Source organism: Hyalella azteca, unplaced genomic scaffold, assembly GCF_000764305.2.
Source record: "Hyalella azteca isolate HAZT.00-mixed unplaced genomic scaffold, Hazt_2.0.2 contig7231, whole genome shotgun sequence".
NCBI classification, from domain to species: Eukaryota; Metazoa; Arthropoda; class Malacostraca; order Amphipoda; family Hyalellidae; genus Hyalella; species Hyalella azteca.
In genome coordinates this window covers 120,113-146,048 of record NW_025937359.1, presented here as the reverse complement: position 1 = coordinate 146,048, position 25,936 = coordinate 120,113, and the positions used below count along the sequence as shown (strand labels likewise).

General features: G+C 37.0%; 1 protein-coding gene across 1 annotated transcript; it reads left to right on the top strand.

The window, feature by feature from the left end:
• Positions 1–12,030: 12,030 nt before the first annotated feature.
• LOC108669266 lies at positions 12,031–19,104 on the top strand. The gene is made up of 4 exons (XM_018156570.2): positions 12,031–12,604; positions 13,327–13,437; positions 16,450–16,659; positions 18,893–19,104. The coding sequence occupies exons 1-4, from the start codon at positions 12,277–12,279 to the stop codon at positions 19,102–19,104; spliced, it is 861 nt and encodes a 286-aa protein (XP_018012059.1). The 5' UTR covers positions 12,031–12,276.
• The last annotated feature ends 6,832 nt before the right edge of the window (positions 19,105–25,936 follow it).

The following is a 25,936-nucleotide window of genomic DNA, read 5'->3' as shown; positions in this document are numbered from 1 at the left end:
ATGAATTTCTGGCTAATTTTTAAAGAAAACCTATGTAAAGAAGGGTCACAAAATAGTTAACCCTATTTGGGAAATAAGCTCTGTCAAATGCCAAAAAAATTTTGGCCAGGTTTGTGGATGTAGGCAGGTAACCTCAAGTAATAAGCAACTTTTGAGACACACTAGGCACTTCTACATGCTACCATCACTGCCTGACATGTATTCTAAAATGGGGTAAGACGGGACCACTAAATGATCCTGTTTTGCCCCACAAGTGGTCCTATCTTACCCCACAAATGGTCCTCTCTTACCTTACAGTTTATCAAAAATAGTTTTTAAATGAATATATTATTGTGCAGTACATGGAGTATGTTGGTCAAAATTTTTATCTTTTGCTCAAACTTCATTATAACTTGTTAGCTGTTTTAATTAGAGAAATTGAGTGCACTATTTTACATAGCATCAAAGGGATAGATAAAATAGGGATGTCTCTTCCCATTAGTGAGCTGCAGAACTATGTGCAACATTGGCTGGGGGAAAAGCCGTTGTGTGAAACATGAAAAATAATTATGATCACAACTCTGTGAGAGGGCATGAGCTATGTTTGAAGAAGTGCACCACAAATGCAGTTAGCAAGAAAACACATGATGTCTGAGACTCAAGTTATTATCCATTGGTTTTATTATCAATTTGATAAATTTTTCAGACAATGACATTATGGCACTAATGAAATATACATGAAGCATTTAGCAGTGCTCTACAATGAATCAAAGCCAACCCACTATTACTATGCTCAAAAAAGTTTCTCGTGACAAAAACCCCAATGTGACTGATATTAGAGTTGACTTCCCGCAACACAAAGCAGTAACAAGTGGTTGTTTAATCAAATAATGTGTTTCTAGATGGATAATATTGGATATCAGTTTTGTACTTTTATTAAAAACTTTGTAACATAAGAATTACCTGTTGGTCCTGTCTTACCCCAGCCTGGTCCCATCTTACCCCAATGGGGTAAGATGGGACCAGCTCACTTTTTTCAATCTGTACAGAAAAATGTGTTAGATGCAAAATGTCTGAGTTGTAGCTTAGAAGCCCATTGCATAAATACACCTTGTAATAGGTTTCGGGTTTTTTAGTTATTCATGGTATATATAGATGCTACAGGCTTGTTAGTGATTTTGGTCCTCTTAGAGGTAGGTAGTAGGTACCGTCAAATGTTGTACTAAGGGAAATTTTTTTTTGTTGATAACTTCTAACCATGAAACATTTCATAAATAAGTTTGGCTATTTTCAAAGGTCTTTGCAAGGGCTATTGTATGGCATCTGTGAAAAATTTCATATGCAATTAGTAAGGTGCCAGAAGTAAAAAAAAAACATCCCAAATTACCTCTGGGAACAGGGTAATCAGAATCTGAGATACTTGAAATGAAACTAAATTTGAAAACGTTTGAAGCATGCAGAGTGTACCTACTCATCCATCACTAACAGTACTCTTAAGTCCACCCCTTAATTTGTAGATGTATAATAAATGATGTTTTCTGTGATTTTGTATGCCAGAGTGACTTGGGATCCACTGGAAATGTACTTCTCCCCTAGGAAGTTGAAGAAGATAATGGTGAATAGTGGCAATAAAGTGTGAATGGAATGTGGAATGGTTGCAGGAGGAGCTTTAGGGGAGATAAACTGACAGTGCAAATGAGTGCTGGCTGCTGGGAGTGTGCAGTTGACTAACTTGACCAATAGGTATTTCACAGCTTGTAGGATGCCATATAGCTCTGCAGACATGATTGAGTGGCTGGGATTGAGGCACCATCCCGTGTGGTGGGCTACAGATGTCAGAGTGGATAGCTAATCCCACAATCAGAATGCCTGATTGTGGGGTCATGGCAGTATACTCTACTAGTGCCACTATACTGCAAAGCTGGACTGCTACTGCCAGAAATTCACCGCAACCAATGCACAGCTTCTACACCACCCCAGCTTCTACACCACCCCAGCTTCTACACCAACCTACAGCCCAGTGCCCACCAAGCACACCTCCTCCAGTCCTCCACAGGCGGTCCAAATTCCTCCACATTGCATTAATGATCATTTTGCAGCCAGCCCCCACTAACTGCCTCTTTTCACACAAGCTATGGACATTCTTGCATGTTACCAAATAGCCCTCCTGACCTCCCTGCCTTTGCCACCATGGTGGCAGGGAATTATTGTGAGTACTTATGCGTTTGCAAGAGCATCGACCGGTCCGGCTCAGCGGGGGTTGGATGCATTCAAATTCAAATTCGGTCCACCACGCCCCACAGCCAGTGTAGCTGTCAGCTGACTTTCTTCAGAAGTGCAAAAGCTTTTGCCGGTGAAGGTGTTTTACGATCGGTCCGTAAAGAAGCGTTGATCGGTTCAAAATGACATAAGAACAGGTTCTTTTGAATAACCTATGGATTGCCACCATGTTTGCCACACACCACAGGCCTTCCTCCATGAGGTGGAAGAAGCGCTGCCATTGGTCTTCCATGAAATCTGTGCCACTCGTTTTCTGGGAATCTGGGATACTGCCATGTATACACAATACACTGATGGCTCTGCTCAGTAGCAACCCGCAATTTGTGACTGTGGGCACCAGATTAGCTATCCCATCTGTAGCCCATCACAAGGGGTGGCGCCTCACTCCCAGCCACTCAATTGACTTGATCATCTCTACACTCTACAGAGCTATATGGCATCCTACAAGCAGTGAAAAAGTGTGATAAATGAGCAATGTTGCCAAGTGAATAAAACTTTGAATTTGAGGAATGAGCTTATAAAATGAATTAAAGGCAAGCAGAACAAGAATGGAGTAAAGGGTAGAGAAATCTTTTCCTCATTTACAAGTTGCAAGCAAGACGGTATAAGTGGCCATCAACCACAAATAGAGCTTCCCCCCCATTTCCGGAACCGCAAGATTTCTGCCAGATAAATTACCTCATATCTAATTGTTAACAAAATTGCACAATTGGGCCATGAAATTCCAAATGTATTAAAAATTTGTCACCTTGGAGCATAGTGACAAACCAGAGATTTTTTAGAATCAGTTCATTTTTAATTTCCTCATTTACCCAAGATTTAAACCAATTTCTTATGTATGATGAAGCTGGTATCCAGGATACTTTACTGGTCTACTTATAGGACTCAAAAATGAACTTGAGGGAGTGTCTAAAAAACTCCCTGCTTTGCCACTATGCCTTGGAGCTGCGAAATTTCAGAAATAAGTAGGAAAATTCCAATCCTGATACTCCACAAAATTGCATTGTGGGTGGCCTTGAAGTGGCCTGTGCTGTCTCATGTCTGTGCGGTAGCTAGCTGCTCCTCTTCAACATGCATGAACTTGCAACGTGTGAAGAGGCAGAAGAGGGTCAAGGAGCCACAACTGGCTCCCGTGTCTTGGTCTGCCCAAACAAAAATTTCTGATGAATTGGAAATGGTGGTTAGGCAAGGAAAAAAATTAGCTATGAAATTAGACAAAAATTCTAAATGCAATGAAACATTATCAATGAGACAATGACAGAAGTTTGCAAATCATAGCAAAAAAGTACCTACTATGTTTAGTTGGTGCAAACTGTAAAATGCCAATTGTTGCCAGTTGCTTGCTTTGAGTAAGATGCAATTAGGATTATTGAAGAAAAATCTTGCAAGTTGCAACAAAGCAGGAATAAATTCTTAAACGTATCAAAGAATATCAAAGTCGCGATAATTACGGACTTTATTATTAGGTAGCGCGGGTTTCAAGTGAAAAGGAACAGGATTCAATACTTCATTATCGGATTCTTCACTTGCACCTTGCCTTAGTTGCCAATGAAGATAAGGTGAATTAGATGATGTACCTGAAGTGCACTGAAAGAGGTAAGTTGCCGGAGCCAAAATAGTGGTAGGCCTAACAGTCACTAGCAGCTAAAGCGCCAGTCGTGCCACCGAGGTTTGGTCGTGGCAGCTGCAGAGTGCAGACGAAATCAATTCTAGCACATGTCCATTGTCCACGTAGCGTCCAGGATCTCGACCGTGCTCAAGCTAAGCTTCTGCTCCAAAATTTATCGCCCTTCGAAAAGTGGCCGTTCGACCGAGGGCTGGTTCGACACACGGGACAGATACGGACGACTCCGGCGCGCTCCGTCCGGGTGGTGTAAATTTTTTTCGCGTATTGGCGGCCGATGCTGGGCCATTCTACATCAGGCTACTTTCCCGTAGGATGATTGATCTAATCCAATAGATGTGATCTGTCTGGTGGCTTGCGGCTGATAATGGTGCAGTCAAAAAGTGTTATAGGCTACGATCTTGAGGCAAGGAATCAGGATAGTCCATTCGATGCAAGGCAGTGGTGGTCTCTGACTGGGGTCCCAACTCCCACTCCCAAGTAAAGAAGTAGTGTTGCCAACTTTTTTCTCGACGAGAATACCAGATTGCCTAGCTCAAAATACCAGAATTATACCAAAAATTATATTTTGCAAAAACAGATTAATAACTTAAAATTCGATAAAATTATTTGTCGGAAATGTTGGTTAGAAAAAAGAAAAGTCTTTTTTCATCATTTTAATGTGTATTTATATGGCTTGACGGATAATTAGTCAAATTGTACACGTTACATTTTCCCTCTGTTTAAAACATTCGGACACTTTTCTTTTCGTGACTTTGATTACATTTATACTCTTTCCTTTTTTATCACAGTGTGACACTTCTTCTATTCACTCAAGATGAGCAAGCCATGAAAACAGATCAATTTCATCTTCCTTATTTTCGTACATGCATTGCATAATTTGCATTTATCTGACATTTCGGGTGTGATCACAAAAAATGCGGCTACACTTGTTGCAGCTGAGCTTTTTGCCAATTTTGATCCGAATAACGGACTCGGACTCCAGTACTTTAGTTGAAATTGCGTTTTGTTGCTTGTTTTCTCACATAGGTTACTTGAAGAGCTGGACAGCGCTACTTTGAAATGAAGCGGCCGCTACCGCTACATGCTTTAAATGTAGCAGGCGCTACCGCTGCCGCTACACCCACCAGATTGTAGCGAGCGCTACCGCTACCGCTACAGTAAAATGTAGCGCCGCTGCATTAGCCACTACAATAGCCATAATTATTGTAAGGTAACAATATTTATACCATTTGTCCCTGGATATTTCCTCATTAATATCTTCCTTGTTGAAAGATAATCTCCTTCACTTCGATATGTTCATAAACATTCCCTTGTATTTGCCTTCCCTGTTTATTAAGTCACGCCCTTGGTGACGTCGTATAGCGAAGCTATAAAAGCTCTGTCTCAAGCGATTAACTTCAGTCTTGGGCGAGGACCGCTACGGTATACCCCATTGCTCCTGTCCATGTCAAACAGGACAGTAACGCTAGCTTAACGTCTGAGTGGAGAACGCCCCACGGATACACTCTAGACTTATTCATTTATTTACTTCAACTGGATGCCGAAGACATCATTGTTAAAGCTCCACATTATAAACTTAGATTATCCTAAACTGTAAGCCGAACTATAATCCTACAAGTATATTATATAATCGTTTACGCTGTTCCTCTATATCCTCGGATCCCGCTACAGAAGAACCACCCTCAGGTCATACTTAACTACGATTAAATATCAGAGTTGCATAGAAAAGCAACATGTTACATTATTGGAAATCTCCAAATATTTATTATTCTGCTATTGGGATTTACTCAGAAACATTTAATGATAATAAAAAATCTTCAAAACATATAAATGCAACTTTATTGAAATTAACCTATCCGAACAAGTACGGGTTAGATACAGTAAATAAAAGTTAGTTATTTTTAGGTTTTACGTTCCCTACATCGCTACATGGATGTCTACTTTAATTTACCATCCTCAAAAATCATCCGCATATACATATAAAAAATCAGTCTTTTATTTTTATATATATGTGGATTATTTTTGAAATTGTTAGATTAAAGTAGACATATATGTAGGGAAGGTGAAACATGAAAATAACTGTGTAAAAATAACTGTAAGCAAAGTGAAACATGAAAAAATACCTGTAAGTGGTAACTGGTAGCAACTTAACAAGTAACAACTAACATGTTGACACTAGTAACAGGCTGAGGTTGACAACATTACACCGAAATCTTTCGTACAGTTTTATTCTGTAATTTATATTATGTATGTATCATGCTGGTTTTTAAATAATATTTAATACTATTAAGTAAAATCTAAAGGCTTTATCTATAAATGTAGCGGTAGCGCTGAAGCGGCAAAATCTCGTATAGCTACTTAAATATGTAGCGGGCGCTACCGCTACTGCTGCAATTGCTTAAATGTAGCGCCGCTACCGCTACCGCTACATGTAGCGCGCTACTGCCCACCTCTGGTTACTTGTGTAAACACTCGTTCCACAAATGCATTGGAGACTGGTAAAAGTAGACAAGTGTAGTAGACAAGACACTCCAGAATTCAGGTGCTGTCTTTGGAATTGAGTTCTTGAAAAGCGTTGACTCTGCCCAATCAATGTGACTAATCTTCCGATATACAGGTTTACAATATCTTGCACATTTGAACCCGTCAGATTGGAAAGCAGAAGCTGATTGAAAGCGACTCCGGTTCAACAACCTCATTAGTCAAAGGGCACATCGTCACTGATCGGTAATCAATCAAGAATCATCACTTTTTTGCACTAAAGCGGTATGTTCGCCGACTTCGTTCAGCACAGGTTTAAGCTAGGTCAGTTAAACGCGATGAGAGATTTAGACGAGAAATAATAGAGAGAGACTAGTGTTAGGAAAGTGTAATCAAGTGTAGGTATATGTAAGTTGCACCTGTAGAATGAATGGGGTGCAACTTACAGATACAGTGCACCCTATTCATTCTACAGGTCCTACTTACAGATACGTACACTTAATTCCACTTTCCTTACATAGTCTCTCTCGATTAATTCTCGTCTAACTCTCTCATCGCGTTTAACTTAGTTTATAGCGGGGCTGAACCAACTTACCGCTATAGTGAAAAAAGTGAGGATTCTCGATTGATTACTGATCAGTGACGATATGCCCTTTGACTACTGAGGTTGTTGAACCGAAGTCCCTTTCAATCAGCTCCTGCTTTCCAATCTGACGGGTTCAATGTGCAAGTTATTGAAAACCAATATCATGTCCTGCAATTTCGGCGCGGACGATGGCAAATGGCAACATTGTGACAAATTACTGACAATGCAGTACCGGCTGCTAGCGCGCAGCTGTAAGGAGGGGGTACGCAGCCGTGTACCACCAAACTTGTGCACCAATCAGCCTTGAAAGGAACGCCTTGCATATTTTCGGATGACCACCAATCAGCCGTGGATTAAGCCATCCGTCGGTAACTAGCCCGTGACATCATCTTGCTTTATATATTAGGAGCTTTACGCCACCACATTCTGAAGCGAATAGCCCAGAGAGTAATATGGTTGTCCACCACTGAACGTTGCATCGAATCATCACTCCATACCCCGACTTAAGCTCGAACTGTAACTTGCGGACAACGGACTGTGACCAACCAGCCCATTATGAAGCTTCCAAGCCTCAGTTATCGACGTCTGCGTGGGGACCTCATTGATGCTAGCTCCTTATCGAACCCGGTGGAAGTCTAGTAGCTACTTCAAACTATCGCCAGTCATGAAAAGATCCGGGCAAATAAAACGATATTAGATCTTCTGTGAACAAGGCACGAAAAGGAAAAGAATCGGCGACAGGCCACATCAGGCCTACACTTCAGCGCCGACATCACTATGTTATGTTATGTTATGTCGATTGTGGAACTGCATGCATCCTGCCGTGCACCACTAGACGGTCACTTATAGCTCACAACATCCGGGGTTAGGTTTCAGAAAGCATAGTTCTGTTCCAAAATCTATCGTCCGCCGACGAGTGACTTCCGAAGCTTCGCTAAATAACGTAACTTTTATCTCACAGCATCTGGGGTTAGGTTTCAGATAGCATAGTTCTGTTCCAAAATTTATCGCCGTACGACGCGTGGCCGTTTGACCGTAGGCTGATTCGACACACGGGACAGATACGGACGGCTCCGGCGCGCTCCGTCCGGGTGGTTCGTCCGGGTGGTCCGGTTCGCGTATTGGCAGACGACGCTGGGCCATACGACGTCAGGCTATTTTCCTGTAAGCTGATTTATCTAATTCAATGGATGTGATCTGTCTGGTGGCGTGTGGCTGATAGTGTTACAGTCAAGAAGCGTTGTAGGCTACGTTCTTCAGGGAAGGAATCAAGATATTCCATTCGATGCACGGCAGTGGTGGTCACCGACAGGCGTCCCTTCTCGCAGATACTCATTTCTACACACTGACTCACCGTGAGCTTCGCGGTCCAGCGCCTAGTTTGGACACCATACGCGCGGCGTGGCGCCGCTCTGCTTGAAGCGTCAGCCAGCCTACGCGTGAACGCTTACTCGCAGAATGTGCGCACACGTAGAATGTAAACACATTTACATTACGTTAGACAGAGCACGTAGATTGTAAGCGCATGTAGAATGTATAAGCAAACATAAACTCCTTGCACCCATAAAATGAAAGAACAAGTTGTCTGCGAGAACACGTAGAATATTGGCAGACATTGGCTGTGAGCACACGTATACTGTGAGCGCACGTAGAATGCGTTCATCAGAACTATTTAATTTTATGCAAAAGCGTTCATGATATTTATAATACCTCAGAAGTTTGAAATTACAGAAATCATAAGATCGAAGCTATCGGAGTTAAAATATTTACATGCTAGAGATCAGCTGTTTAGCCACAAGGTTTTGTTCAACTATTTATTAAATTATTTCGAACAATTATTAAACAAGGTTTAAATCCAAGGTTGAAATTTTGCTTGAACAATTGAAACTCAAGTCTCGAGTACGAAGGTTTTGATAAAGCCAGAAATTGCTGCAGGGTACTTCTCAACATATTGCTTTCTCAGAGGAAGCACAAAAAGCTGCGTTTATATGAATATATTTTGTCATTGAATAAACTCGGAATTACTAAAAATGTTTAATAATATTATATAACTGAAAAAAATATAAATAATAGTAATGTAATGATATGAAAATAGGGAAGTTTATTTGTTAAGCAGGTTACATGTTAGTGCCCTATCCTTAAGTTTCGTTCATGCAGCTTTAACCTTCTTTTAACCTTAACTCTTTAACCTTTACCAGTTGGGTTAAAACTTCAACCTTAGTTCTTGAATGCTTGAGTTCAGGTATAATTGCGTCGAAATCTGAATAAATTCCAACTTGGTAATAGACTTACTTAAGCCTTACTCTACCTAAGCCTTAGGTAGGTAAAATATTTTGATGAATTATGCTGGTCTCAATTTTTTTAGAAAATATGTGTGGCATTATTGGAAAAGAAAATTCATATATTTGGTGCATTTCAACAAATATTAAAACCAGTTAGCATAGATTGGATTCTAATCGGTCATGTAACGTAATGAACTGACAAAGATCATACCATTTGCTCATTATCACTATCTCATTGAGAGTATTCCTAACGAAGAGTCCAATATTAAATGAAGCTTCCGACACGCAATAGCCATTCTTGAGCGCCTAAACTACAGAGTGAAACTGATTGAAAAACTTTATGCCTTGATAAATGGTAGGTAATCATAGCATAAAGTGCTAGTCAAAACATCGATAGAAACGAAGAGTCTACTCTAAAAATGTGTGAAAATGGTGTGATTTCAAGTTTATAACTCAGCCAATAGTTTGATGCCAATTCATATTGAATTTCGTTCAGGTTGAATTTCAAACGATTCAGGTTGAGTTCCATATCGAAAAGCATTTTGCTCAAAATTTAGGCGTGAAAAATTTGTGATGACTTTCACGTTCTTGTTCTACATAACCAGAAAATTATCCTCCAACGAGTCTTTACTTGCATTAATATCTTAACACGCATGAGCTCCACTGAAAGCTCTGATCAAACGGAGGCGAGTGCGCAGTTTCGTATTCAAATGATGCTCCAGTAATTGATGCTTCGATTGGATTCTCAATGAGAGTCATTACACACTCGGCTGAATAGAGAATAAAATGTTCCGAAATAACTCAGAATCTTTACTAACAATGATACCCGAATATCACAAAACTTGTTGAGACTAAATTCATGCTAACATGCAGATGGAAAGCTTTATCACTATGCGCAGACTTCGCCGAAAACTGGAAAAATCTGCTCCATAATTTATGTTCCTACGAAGAATTTATGCCCACCAAACATTGAATAATTTTGCTAGATATTTTTCTCGCATTAATAACTTTTATTGAATTAAGTTGACTACAAGTCAAATCCAAAGAAATATTATTTTACCAGCGCGTCAAAGTGAAGACTTCAGTCATTGCTGCTAGCCCTCATTAAACTTGCATCCAACTGCTTGTTAATAATATCGTGATTTTACGAACTCAATTGCCAGAGTCCCCGCACGCTATAACGGAATTAGCATGAATTAATTAAAATAACTGAAAAATACGAACGACATATGTCAAAGTAATTTTAAAGTTTCCGATATCTCAAGCTGTTGTGTGTAAAGAATAAAGATCAGTTGTCGCATTAAGAAAAGAAAAAAATCCTTGGGCCCAAACTTTGAGCTGACGGTGATGATACCTGTTCAGAGTTTAGAAGTATTTAGAAAACTTAAACATGGATTCAGTTCTGCGACATGTTTTTAGGATTTAGTCCTTCAGAAATCGTTGACAAGTAAAATAGAGAAGCTCAAATATACTTCTGCTCAATTTCGTAACTTATGAAAAATAATTAAATTACTATAAACATTTTATACCCGAAATAAAAATAATTGACCACATTTCTGGTCATTTCCGGAGACAGAACATTTATTACATTAGTTATACTTGTTCGGTACGAGTTACTGATAATGAAAATCTAAATTAAAGGAGGTTGATGGTCCGAAAAATATGTTGAAACTCTTGCATTAGAGACGAAAAAGCAGGAATTTGAGTCAGCTTGTTTCACTTTCTTACTAATTATCGTGATTGAAAACTCACGAATAGGAAACTACATTAATTTACGAATTAACCGCTGTGGTGCATGAACTTCGTGATTTTTAAATCAACTGAATAGTCATTACTTCTTAAACATATTTTATTTGGGAAAAATTATAGAAAATTGTAGTAAATTTATGATTTAAATCAAAAATGAGTTTGTGCGTCTAATTTAAATATTTTCAGTTTCACGGAAATCAACGTTTCATTAAATCTTTGCGATCATCATGCGTGATGATACCCCACTAGCGTGAGGATAGCGGTGCCCTCCACAAAAAAAGTGAGGTTTATTTTTCTGAATAAAATGTGTTGAAAATACGACTGAAAAAAAAAACGACTAGTCGACAAAATTCACTCAAAATTGTAAATTTTGCATATATACATTATATTTCGTTCACATTGATTTATTAAAAACTTAACAATTACCAAAAACTGCAGCATATCTGATGAAACTGAAGCAACTGCATAAATTATCACATGAAAAAATTTAGCTTTGCAATGTGAAGTGTTTTCGCTGCCGGAAATTCAAGTGCAAAATAAATTCTGGTCACCAAGAAATTAACATATCGCCACTGTCTCTGTTTATTGTGAAAGCAAACATATTCCGTTAAATGATGATAACAGCTGCTAAATTTCATACCTAGGAGAATAATAACGCGTTTCTGCCATATAATAAAGGCACAGATCCGAAATTCGTTGAACAAACCTTAATGAATTATGTACTGCATTGCTGAGTTATAATTGCTTGTATGCAATTACGTTCATAAATAAAAGGCTGTTCGCAGGCGACTCATTCAACAACTTTAAAATTCAACCTGGCTACCAGGGTAGGAAGGTGTTGAACTCTCAATCACTAATTCTAACGAACAATATAAATTTAATTTAACCTGCGTGTTTAATATCGCTCTGTTCCTGCGTAGGCAAAAAAACTAAAACACAAATTAAACTTTCAATTGGACAAGCGCACAAGCTAATGGCGCTTTTTATCGAACAAACATGGCTTCATGTGCTAATGTCAGAAGTTACCTTCTTCACTGACACGAAAGCGTCCGTCTCACAAGCACACTAGTGCTCCTATTGAGTACGCGACGCAGTGCAGTGGTGTGAACACGGTATTAAAAAGTCCTAAAAGTCCTTCAGTTTTAGGGTTTTTTAGGATTGACATAATTCAAACACCCGACCCGTTAATTCGGTTCACGCTTTTAGAGTAAGGGTTCTGAACACTTGAAATGTACGAAATCAAAAACTCATTTGCTATCGACACGAAGTGAAGGAAGGATAAGTGACTCGAGATGAGGGTCGGTACAGCCCTTACTATATACATGTTAGGGCTGGTGCGGGTAGGTCTAGGACGCTACAAGTACTGGAAGCCAGCGTCTGCAGATCTTGCCCAGTTATTCACTTTTAGTGGTCAAAACAGCTCTGGTGTTCTTACGTCCGAAATGCGATGCTGGAACTGGGCCACTGCAAAGGACTGGACTTTCCTGGCCTGTTACATCCCTCTCACCGACGGCTCAGGAAACTGCTCACTATGGGACGACAAGCCCATCAAGAATGGGCTGGTTAACCTAACGGTCACCCCAGGATCAAACAACTGCATGGCTGTCTTCAAAACTGACGGTTAGTGCAAATGCCCTAAACTCATAATATTTATAGTTTACTGAATCTCCCAATAAACTGTTGCATAAGCTAAAATAATTATAAACTTGGATCTGTAAAATTAGCATATAGTTTTGCGGAATTTTTTAATTTGGAGTAACAGAACTAAAAAAATGCCTCTGAAATATTCTGAATAGATTTTTTCATAAAACCTTTCAATCAGGCTAAAATGACATACAGTAAATTGATGATTTTTCCCATGTTATGATTTAGTCTAATCTCACCAATGCAATATTATTATTATTATAGAACTTGAACGATAATCTGAGAATTATAACGCAACATTCATAAACACACACAGCGGGCTTCATTTGAACCTTTTTTAACCGACATGGGAGCTCCGGTCGCTTAGGAGCACAGAATTTTGCGAAATACAAAAAATGCGAACTTGAATTTTGATCAGAATTCTCTCATTCATCAGTTTTGTCATGCATTGAACATGTCAGTATAGGAGCACCATTTAACGCTTCAAATTGACAGATTTTTCAATGTCATTAACATGAGCAGAAAAACAGTAAATCTACTTAGCTTTTAAAAAATAAACAGAAGGGAATCCAATTGACATACATATGTGATACGTATACGCAATCAGGCTAACGGTGAGTTGTCGAAATACAAATATTTTGTAAAAAAATCGCCTTGCATTTTTGAAAGTTTGTGATATATTGCCTCCTTCTATGCAGTCTGTGTTCTGCCGGGAAATTCGCTCATGAAGGTTGGAGAGATGAAGAACAACTCGTTTTGTCCAAATTTGAAGGACGTCTGCCTGCCCAGTGGGATGATGGACGTGAAAAGTAAGACACAAGCAAGACGTTATTGCCATCCATGCTTCTCAATTAGAAAATAATTGGCATCTTGAGTTTATAAGATTTGATTACATTAAAATTAATAATGTTTGTGTTATTTCATTTTAGGTGATCTTCTTTTCGTTGCTTTCGTTCGTGTTCAGAACCTTTCAATTCATTTGGCAAAAGCGTAATTTGTTGGTTCAGTTATAAAGCTAACCGTATAAGCTATTGACCACGAAGGTCAGCTGTAAAATATTTCTGAAAAAAATTAAATAATTTCTGCAAAGAAGATTTTCGATGTTTGATCATCTTTTCATGGCCTATTGATCTCCTTCCAGCCGATCGCAATCAGTTATTTTCTTGCTTTCACCTTCTAAATAAAAACCTTAATTCAGCCCTCGTTCCTAAGAAAAATAAATTTTAGCTTCCAGTATATTTTTACAACACTTCTCTTTAACTTCACTTCTCGTCTGTTTGTTTGTTTGTTGTTCTGTCTGCTACAAATCTTTTAATCAATATTTAACACACTTCTATCTGTCCAATTGATCTAAAATTTGGCACACATACGTAAAGTTGAAGACAATGCATGAATCATTTAACAGAATATATAATTTAAAAATTAATTTTTTTTTGTAATTTGAAAAATTGAAAAAATAATTTTGTCTCCTACAAATCTTATAATCGATATTCCACACACTTCTACCAGTCCAATCAATATGAAATTTTGCACACTTGTGCAAAGTTGAAGACAAGGCACGAATCGATTAACAGAATAAATAATTTTAAAAATTTTTGTTTTCATATATAATAATAAAAAAATTAAAAATTAATTTTTATTAATATATGAAAATAAAATTATAAATTCATTGTAGATGTGTGACATAGGAGACACTGTATTCTTTAGAAGTGTTGTCTTTAAAAAGTAATTTTAAACGCATATTATTATTACAAACCTTCTCTTTAACTTCACTTCTTGTTGTTTGTTTGTTTGTCTGCTACAAATCTTATAATCGATATTTAACACACTTCTACCCCTCAAATCGATCTGAAATTTAACACACTTGCGTAAAGTTGTAGACAATGCATGAATAAATTGACAGACTAAATAATTTTAGAAATTAGAAAAATATATATTTTTTAACATTAAAAAATGTGGAAAAATAATTTTGTCTGCTACAAATTTTATTGTGAAAGCAAACATCGATATTTAAAGCACAATTCTACCGGTGTACCGCGCACTTCTACCTGTCCAATCAATTTGAAATTTCGCACACTTACGCAAAGTCGGAGACAATGCATGAATCAGTTGACAGAATAAAAATTTTTGAAAATTAAAGAAACTTTTCTGACTATAAAATTATTTTTAATAAAAATACTTTTTTGTAATAAAAACAATTTTTTTAATTAATAATTTTTTTTTCTAATATATGAAAATAAAATTAGAAATTTATTGTACATGTGTAACATCGGAAACACTGGATTCTTTAGAAGTGCTGTCTTTAAAAAGTAAGTTTAAACGCATATTATTTATCAAATCTGATTTTAGCAGTGGAATCTTAAGTGAACATTGATAATATATGTTTAAAAATTACTTTTTAAAGACAACACTTCCAAAGAATCCAGTGTATCCAATCTTACAGATGTACAATGAATTTTTCATTTAATTTTCGAATATTAAAAAAATAATTTTTCAATTTTTTAATATATAAATTTTTTTTATATAAATTTTTTTAAATTATTTATTCTGTTGATTGATTCATGCATTGCCTCACACTTCACACAAGTGTACAAAATTTCAGATCAATTAGACGGGTAAAAGTGTAATAAATATCAGTTATAAGATTTGTAGCTTACAAAATTATTTTTTCAATTTTTTTAATATTGAAAAGTTTTTTTTAATTTTAAAAATCATTTATTTTGTCATCTGATTCATGCATTGTCGCCAACTTTACACAAGTTTGCAAAATTTCAGATCGATAGGATAAGTAGAAAATTATTAAATTTTGATTACAAGATTTAGAGCAGACAAACAAACAAACAAACAACAAGAAGTGAAGTTAAAGAGAAGTGTTGTAAAAAATAGGGTGAGAGAGTTAGATTATACCAGTTATTTCATATATCATGTAATGAATTGAGTTTTTATTTATAATATCCCGAAGTATAGGTGGAAAAACTGTTGGAGTGAATATTCTAGCTATACCCCGATTTTGTTTGGTCACTTTTGCTACGCCTTGATAACGCTCATTCTAGAGACAAGTGTTGTGCACGGAGGCGGTAATGCGAACTATTGTTATAGGTAACGCGAACGATTACCGCCTATAGGCGGTAATGCGAACGATTGTTTACTCTGAACGTGAGTAGTTTCTGAACAATTACGATTATATTGAGGACTTAAAACCGAGGAAGACGAATTTTCGCGATAAGGTTCGGGACGTACGATCAAGTACGTTAAGTTAGTTACGCTTATTTAGGAGACTTACGATAAAGTGAGACAAGTTCATTACGATAAGGTTCGGGACTTACTACGGATTAGAGTCACGACGTTTATGACACTCGATCGAACATTTTAAATCAAGCTTTGTTGTCGTGAGAGAGCACAGAGGATTCACCCGCAGTTGATTTTGTTGCTTTTCTGTAATACCTACAAGCATTGGTAACAGAAAAGCCAGAACGCTAAAAAACAAACGTCAGAAATTTGATTTCGTCTAATCAAGTTAAGAGTTTAGCTGCAACTCGGTTCCGGAACCACGATGAAATGTTATCTCACTATTACTGAATGATAGGTAGGTTAATGAATTTCTCTTTAAATGAGATCCACTATCTCTTTCTTTCTATGCGACGATTAATTCGTATCGTAACTTAAAATTCAAGATTTTTTTTTCGAGTCATTTCGTTCAGTCATATCTATACGAATTGGCAAATAAATGATAAATGCATTTAATACTTAAACTAAATGAATGCCACAATTCTTTGAAAGAAACTAAACTAAACAGCAGATCTTCCCTCTCTTGCCCTCAGGAGCAGCAGCGCCTCAGAGCTGCACTGCACCCTTCAATGTCTCCGGTGACTTGTGTCTGATGACGACGCCCGTGGTGCCCATTGTGGCTAGAGTTAGGTGGTGTGATGCACGCGGATTCTGCCTGAGGAGTGGAGCAGACCTCGCCACTGTGCGCACCGACCAAGAATTCCAGCAGTTTCAAGCGTTCTTTGTTGCCTTTGGACGGACAAGTAAGTGCAAGAAATTGTATTCACACGTAAATTGATCAACGACCATTTCAATATTCGATGCAGGTACATAATTTGCAGCAATGCTGTGGGTATTAATTATCGAGTATAAAAAGTACAACACAATGACGTCGAAAAAAGAAATTTGAAAGCTACGTGAAAATGATTTCATTTACAAGAGTACTTGTACATGAATTCCTGGGTTCTGGTAATGTATTGCTTTAGTGGTATAGTACCTTCGACGTTGAAGAATAGGCCTATGGCTGGTTCTTGTACCTTTCGTGACTTGTTCACAGATCTAAAAACTGGCCTTTTGACAAGATCTTTCCAACCGACGTTGGTTTTCGTTATCACTGGACTTTTACTAGTTCCGTAGAGTGCTAGGCATTCAAAGACTGAATATATTCTTTTGCATAACATTGTCTGATTTATTATTGAATGAGTTTATACTCGGAGCGTCAAAAATATCATCAGGGAGGCTGTTCCACATGTCGGTGACAGCGACAAACAACGGCTTCATCGCTTTTGCACCTAGGACTACTCGTAGCAGCGTCTGATCAGCCCAAGCAATTTATTGGATTGACTACCTTGCAATTCAATATGACTCGAAAATTTCAGCTCCTTGTCGACCTAAACTCCTAGATCTTTTTCACTGTCGACTTTTCAATCCTAACTCTCTCGCTGCAACCATGCCTTCTAAGCTTGCGGTTCATAGTTTATGCCGATGTGAATTACTGTACGCTTGTCAGCATTAAAACGCAGCTGCCACTTACCAGCACAGTCAACTAAACTATCAAGATCATCTTCCAGTTGCGCTTTGTTTGACGCATCCATAACCGTGTTATAAACGTTTGTGTCATCGGCTTACATGGAGCACACGCTTGACACTACTGGCAGATCGTTTATCAAAGCAACGAACAATACAGGCCCATGAACGCTTCCTTGGGGCACGCCGCCCGGTCTGATTCGTTTTCATTAATACTGACCCGTTGTCTAGTATCTATTTGGAAATCCTTGATCCATTAGAGTACATTTTCCTCTATTTCCAAAGACTTCACTTACGCAACAACCGCTCATGCAGAACACTGTTAAATGCCTTGGCAAAATCGAGGTACACTGCACCTACTGGATCCCTCTCGTCCAGCAGGCGAGTCCAAACATTCAAGGTAGACAAGATATTAGTGGTGCATGATCTGCCGGAAATAAAGCCATGCTGACAGTCTGATAGGAGATGGTTAACAGTCAAGTGAACGATAAAGCTAAAATGATACCTTACAACAGATTCCATTACCTTGCAGACTGTCAGGGCGATAGTTAGCGGGGATACTCTTGTCGCCTTTTCTGAACGGAGGTGTCACTTGTGCTTCTTCCCAATCGGCCGGAAAAATTCCCTTTGTTCAAGATTTTTTGACAGATTGTCGATAAGAACGGTTGATAATTATTTCAGTAATCTAGGGTGGAAACATTTCATAAAGGTTATGTTAGATGGAATGTTATTCTCATAGAATTAGTTAACTGTTTATTATTAATTTTGTTTTGCATTAGTACCCGTATACGTTCATTCAGCTCGTATTGATTCCGTTCTACCAGTCAGTTCAGACGGATAGTGATAATGGTAGTTATCGCCAGGGTTGAAAGATTGGATTTTTCGGCCAAATTCCCCAGTTTTTATTTTCAATTGCGTTGGTTGGCAAAAATTTATGATGGCGGTACTTGCTTACTGTATTTTACGAAAAATTAATAATATAAAAGTGTATTTTTGCGCATCATTCTACAAATTTACTAGTAACAATTGAATTATGAGCCTTTTTGACATTTTTTATTCGCGGACTTTAGGCCATTTTAGACCGTCTGGAAATGCTGGTTAATTAATGTGTTGTGGGAGATGGAGGAGAAGACCGTGGCAAAAATAATTTAGTTTCTCATAAGCCCGAACTTGGATTCTTTGTCTTCTGGCCTGGATTTATCGTCATCGAGCAAGTCAAGGATGAATGAAGAAAGAAATAAATTATCTAGTATCCAGATATGAACAGAAGGGAGCATAGACTGATGCTCGAGAGAATAAAGTCTAATTTTTAAGTGCATTCATGAAGCGTACGCTTATTTAACGGTGTATAGGTTGCATGCAGGTCGATTCACGGAAGGACAAAAGTAGGCATACGAACACTTCCCACAGAAGTCACTTCATTATCATTTACGCATGTAGTCTATGGGACCTACTTTTATGCATTTACAGGCTCTCCCATATGGTTAGGCAGCTACAAGACCGCTGATGGACAGTGGGTGTGGCTCAACAGCTACAGGAACCCGTACACCCTGCCAGACTGGTACCCTGGACGGCCCGGCGCTGGCCAATGCGGACATTTCAACACGTCTACTGCGCTGCTAGCCGACTCACCCTGCACCACGTTTAACAGCGTTCTGTGCAGGGCAATGGTGGCTCCGTAGAGGCGGCGATCCATCGTGTATGGGACTGCTTCGTCCGAAACATATACTAAGGATATGGGTACTAACGATATAGTGCTGGCATTGGGCCTGCAGTGATTTTAGTGAAGCGGTCTTGTTTGAAAAATTCTGAATATTTTACGAACATCATCCTACACATAACTTTATAACTGCACCGATAATAAAAACGGTTCACTAGTTTGCACGTGCAAAAAATTCGGTCTGTGAATAGACTGAGATTTTTATTAGCTCGCAATCTTGATACAATTTTGAAAGAAATATTATTCATATATAAACTTGCACTGCCTGAACTGAAGCATGCAACCATTAATGAATTGTTTGTTCTTGAAGCACACAGAAATTTCTAGCATTACTTACGAGCGCTAATTTTTTTCAAAATAACTTATTTATCTCATTTGTGATTTCTCATGAAATTTCTGGATTTATTGAAATTTATTATCTAACCCAAAATTTTATCGGGATTAAATTATTCACTCTATACACGAGTTATTAGTGTCAATATCAGAAATTTCAGAATAAAATTAAGCTTTTAATAGACGATGCATCCTAAATGATTGCAAAGTTATAACACAAATAGTTATTACTGGAATTTAATTCTAAATAATTATATTATGTTACTCTTTAATTAAGGAAAACCAGATTGCCAGTGAATAAGCATTTAGGAAGCACCGATTTTTTAGTTCTATTTAACCATTTCGCGAGCAGGTTATGTAATGTTTCTATTAGTTCAGGTTCAAACGGACGAGTTTATCAATTCATTGACGGTAACTTCCAATTGGGTGTTTGGGTCATTAGGCTTGGTCCAAGTTCCAAGTTTATTAAAGTAGAACAGTAGAACAGCAGAACAGAGGAGGGAAGTTCTCCTACAAATAAACACGAAATTTCATTAAATTAATTAAACACTAATAACTAGATAAGTACAACAATATTCTGAACGTATTCTCGCAGTTATTCTATCACACATTAGATAACCTAAACGCTTACCAAGAGCAAGAAGACAAGCGGCTAGTTTTAGTAAGAATCAACGAATGGCCAAGCCGTAAGACAAGTCCTTCTAATACTTTGGTCGATGTTGCCAGAGCGTCTGCTTCAAAATTTCTAGAACTAAAAATCATTACAGGTTACCATACCAGGAAACTTGTATTTTGACTCGATGTAAACCTTTCACGTTCCTTTCGCAACGTTTAATGATACCTTATCATGTTTCTTTCATTTTCCTTTCATCTGCATAGTAATCTATACAGAACATCATGACTCGCCGAGCTGTAAGGTATGATAAGAAGAACACAAAAAATAAGTAGTAACACTCACACACATATTCGCATGATGATTCTTCAGCTTTGTATATTACAGACATATTAATACCGTAATTATTATTACCATTATTAATTCACCATCTGCAGCATTTAATTAAATTCGAATAGTGCTTAATGTTTTACCTATTTATATTCTGAGGATTTACGAAGAATCCACCAATTGCAATATGCTGTAGTAATTTAAAAATTGAGACAAATTGCACAAGCAGTGCATATTTTGTAAATTTGTGTGGTCCGGTCATGCTTTGAATAATCAAATTTCTTCGTACTATTCTAAAATACATACAAAATTTGTAAAGTCGAACAATCTTAAGAGGATTCGAGAAGTCATAGAAAATGTAACGAAATTTATTTATATGCCTTATGTTAAAATTTCTAATTTAGGGTTTTCGGTGCATTTTTTTTGGTCGAATTAAATTGCGTTGCTACGTACACAAAATTTCAATGGTTATGCACTAAACCAGTTTTAAATAATGCACAAATCGGTTGATTTCTGCGCGTACACCGTGGCATAAAATAGTGAGCGTGAGTGACAAGCCTCCTCTGAATTTACATGGTTTGGAAAGGCTAAAGGCCTTCATGTGTCTGTCATAAACAAATTACACGTAAATAGATTCTTACTAAATTCTTCTTCAATAAAATTCAAACATTGTTAGGGAGCTTCCAATCTCTCAACGAACAAACGTTCCCCGACACATAACACGTTATCGTTCTTCACTCAGCTCTTTTCTAAACAGAAGATTTTCAATAAATAAACTGTTGAATGTAAATATAATGAACGAAGAATAAACAGAAACACAAAACAACAAACCATACCATAGGCACGAAAATCCTTTGAATTGGATTGTAAACTTACCTTACAGTGGAAGAACTTTATTAATAAATTATATATTGTAAGCATGCATAACACGGAACCGGGTAATAAAAAAAATTAAATTCTTTCAACACTAAACAATACCAGGTACTCTCAAGCTGAGAGTCATACGACAAATAAACTTAATGTCATTTTTAAGATGAAAATATCAGGAAGGGACGAGTGTCTTGTATAAAAAAATGAATACAAACCGCTACTTTAAAATGAATGCTCCCCTGCTTATAAGAACAGGCGCAAACTAATCGACGATTGCGTGCATTCTAACTGTAACCAAGCTAATCGACGATTGCGTGCATTCTAACTGTATCCATGTCCATGGTTCTCAACGCATCGCAGTTGAAATGTTGAGCATAATATGTATACATGAGGCGTGTATTGGAGGAAAATTTTGAAAATTAATTGTATTATTCTTAAAAGTCAACTCGCTTTCAGATATGTGTATAAGTTTTTAAATGTTCTATACTGTGCTCCTAAACATGTGACAGATGAACTATCTATAACAACTAACTTGGCTCGATGGGATTTATTATTTTTTATTTAAATAGGAATGAAATTTTTGGACAGTGAAACCCCATCATCACATTCCTCTAGAGTTTAATTACATTAATTATGCACCGAAAGAATTATATTTTAGAGTAATTATACGCACTAGTTTATAACTGGAAACCCTAATATTGTAATGGCTGAAATATCATCTTATATATCTATGCATGTTGTAATTCATTTAAATCTACGGTCTATACTCCCCACGTTTGAGTATCTATTTGTATCATCTATTCATCATTTCTATCGATTTATCAGAAAATAAAAAAGTATTTACCGTTGATAATAAGTTCATGACACGACATAAACATAGAAAACAACACTGCAGCCTTGAATTAAGCACACGGCAAGTCCTCGATAATCTTAGAGATCAATAGAATACCGTGACGTTTGCATGCAATATATTATTTCGAAAAATTAAATAAATTCGGACATATTGGCAAATTATTTGTGACTATTATTATTTGTATCTCTCGACTAGCTTTCAAGTTTACTGCGTGATAACTTTGTACAAGATTTGAGACAACAGTGTAACTATTGTGCGCAAATGTGCTCATATTGATAGAACTTTCCATTAGTCGCGCACTATCTCGTGAAAGATACATTACTACATATTACATTACTACATATTACATTACTACATATTAATGTTAGGTATTACGTAAAATATATTGGACAACTATCACTTGAGTGACAAAATCATTATTTTTGCAGCTTCACTGAATGTTTTAAAAATTGATAGGAATAAATGGACGTAATTGCATTCATATTTTGCTTTCCATATCAAATTAATAAAATGGCATAATTATTTTTAAAAATGGCCGCTACAGTCTCACACTTCTAGCTGCGACGAAACGTGTACTAAATATTATTGTCCGACTTGCGTATCATAGGAACTGTGCATAACAAATCTACAAGCCGGTAAACATGAGGCAAGCCGCTATGACGACCACGCATTGATCAACGTTCAATTTAGGCGGCTTAATTGTACGTCACGTTGACCAAGGAGAAGACTGATATTTCTGTCAACATTTTCAGGGGTAAATTTTTACCGTCTTGGTCAAACGCTGACAATGGTTCGATTTTGAAATATGCCAGCTGCTCAGAGGATCGTAATAATAAAATAATAACTAATCCTCGAGAAGGCATTGAAATCGATTCAAAATGTTCATGTTCCTGTCATACATTTACTAAATAGAAATAAGTAAATTTGAAAATAAGGCGAAAATATAAACCTATGTAGACCGGCGTGGATACTTTAATGAAATCCTGCACACTGCTATGTTGACCTTGCATCTCACGAAAAAAGGTGTTTTTCGAATCGATAAATATATTCTGGGTTTGCATTGGGCGATTTAAAAGCTGTTATAACTTTTAATTAATTCGACCCATGACCGTAAACAGCTGTCAAATAATGATAAGCCTTTAGACAATTTGTGCTATCTTATGCATTTTGCATGCCAGCGTTATTTTAGTACCGTCTCGTACGCCATTCACTAACACTACGAGGTAATTTTCAATTCGCTTTCACATTGATTATTTATATATTAAATCAACAATATCACAAAGTTTCTACTTTTAATTCGGTACACGACGTGAGTACCTCAAGTGAAATCCATATATGATGTGTAATATCTAACGTTGTAATTTTTCAGTACAAAAAGTTTCATACAATGCACAATAAAACTATGCGGAACAGCGCAATTGAAATTTCAAGTCGTCACGCTTCATTTAGAATTAAACCTGCTGATTTTTTACCATGAATTAAATTCCAATTTGAGTTGCAATTGAAACCTAGGAAATTACAATTTTCTGTACATTAGTGCCGGTAAAGCGTGAATCAATTTAGCAATTTCAGAAGTTTATAGAACGTGCAATTTGACAATGAGTCAAGAGTTTAATGCTGCCAGTCCAATTCTAGCTAGTTTTGCTACTCTCATCAACGAACCAAAACCAAATGAGCGTGTAAAGAACGCATTAATAACATCAATTTTGAATTCACGCAGGGCAGCTGATGTACCTTTTATTTATTAATAATCCAATGAAAATCAAATCCGCGACGCGTAAAAACTGTATTCCTATAACTCGTACCGTAATAAACCAAGAATTATATCCCAAAAGTTCGCCATGAAAAGAGGTCGCAAAAAAATATATGTTTAAGTTGTCAGATTTATGCGCGTGCATAAATGACGGAGAGTCAAGGTAGCTACACGGAAGAGACGCCGGTGTCAACATACCATGCAGTGTTGTCCACTTCGAATGATCAGATGAAGCATTGCGTGCGTAGGTCTCAATCACTGCATATTATGTGAAGTTAAAGGCAAGTAAAATTTTATAAAAGCCAAAGTGGTCTAACCAAATAGTATTTTTTATGTATTCATCTATGTTCCAACACCACTATTCGGAAGAAATTCGGAAGAAGTCAATAAAATTCGGATTGCGTCACTAACCTGGTGTGAACTGTGGATTAACCTTCAGCAAACTCCGCGAACCAAAATGATTAGTAATGTAATGTCTTGTTCAAACATAAAAAAAGCTTAATGCCTCTGTATAAATGCATACCCTTTATACATAACTTTAGTTTGGTATATTAGGGATGGCTTATGGATTATGATCATGAGTGAAGCTTGATTAACGTCTTGCTTTATGATATTCATAGTTTAGAAAAGTTGAGTTATTTTAAATTAATTGGTAGAATTATTTTGATTATTTTGAACGACTGCTATCTCAGTATCTATCTATGAAAAAATTTAGGTGAATTAGAAACAATAAAAACGTTTTTTTATTCTCGCTTTAATATATTAAACGAAACATTTAACTATTCCACAAGCCTTGAGATACGCAAAATACTAATAAAACTGATATTACAAATACATGTACAGATATAACAAATATTCATGAAATTAAAAAATTATATATTAAGATGTGTTTAATCCCATTGCTCGTTGTAGCACGAGATTCACTGACCTTTAGAACGATAAATATATACTGACTCAAGCATGTCTCACCTCAGTAACGCGGAGAAATTTATTGCAGTCAGACAATCATTCTGACGCATGAATTCAACTGTTTTTTTCTTTAATTAAGAAGCTAATCATGTGTCAAATATTTTTACTTTAATAAATTTTGTTATATCTACTAATGTCATGGAAATTTCTTTCAGTGAATGAAGCAATGAAATTCGATGAAATTTATATAACGGATTTTATTTGCGAAAGAAATTCTTACTTCTACTTCTTGTTTGGTGGTTTATTGTGAAAATGTTTATATTTAAAAATCATTAGTGTAGTTTGGCAGAAGCTGTTCTTTAATGCAGGTTTCGTTGAAGACCAGAGAGTATCTCTTATTCACAATTTTCTTATTATTTTTCTCGATTCGGCGAATTAAGCTCTCGATAGGAAGTGAAAATCCAAATATCAGGTTTCCAAGGGACATTTTATTATAATTTTACGACGTTTCGAATGCAACTTCATTCATTATCAAGTAGAGGACGAGTTTTGCAAGAAGTGAATTTGAAATTTTGAAATGACAATAGTACAAAGATAGGGTATTATGGATACAGATTGGAATCAAAGCTTGAATTACGAGAACAATTTTAACGTCCTGACAAATCCGGTAGTTTGTAAATTAATAGCTGGAGACTCCTGCTTGATGATGAGAGCCTCAGCTATCGTCAGTCTTGTGGCGTCTGGGCATCTCATGATGATTCTGGTGTGGGTCTCCAACGTAGCGCGAGTGAGGGTCTCATTATGAGCCTCTCTCATGTGGTTCTTCGGTCCTCCGTTCTGGAGGTGGCATGTTAGGCGGCGGCTCAAAGTCGTGCTGGTCAAACCAATGTAATTTACGTTCTGGAGAAGTCTACAACCTTCTTTGTGGCAGGAATATTTGTAAATAACATTAGTTTGTTGTAATGGGCCCGACTTTTTGCTCGGATTATTTTTCATTATTAAATTCTTGATTTTCATATTTTTATAGTAAATCAGGAGTTTGATTCGGTCGGCTGCGGTCGTGCTTCTGATGTTATTCAGCACGATTGATTTGAGGACTCTTTCGTCAGTCTTGTGGCCTTCAGTCATCTGGT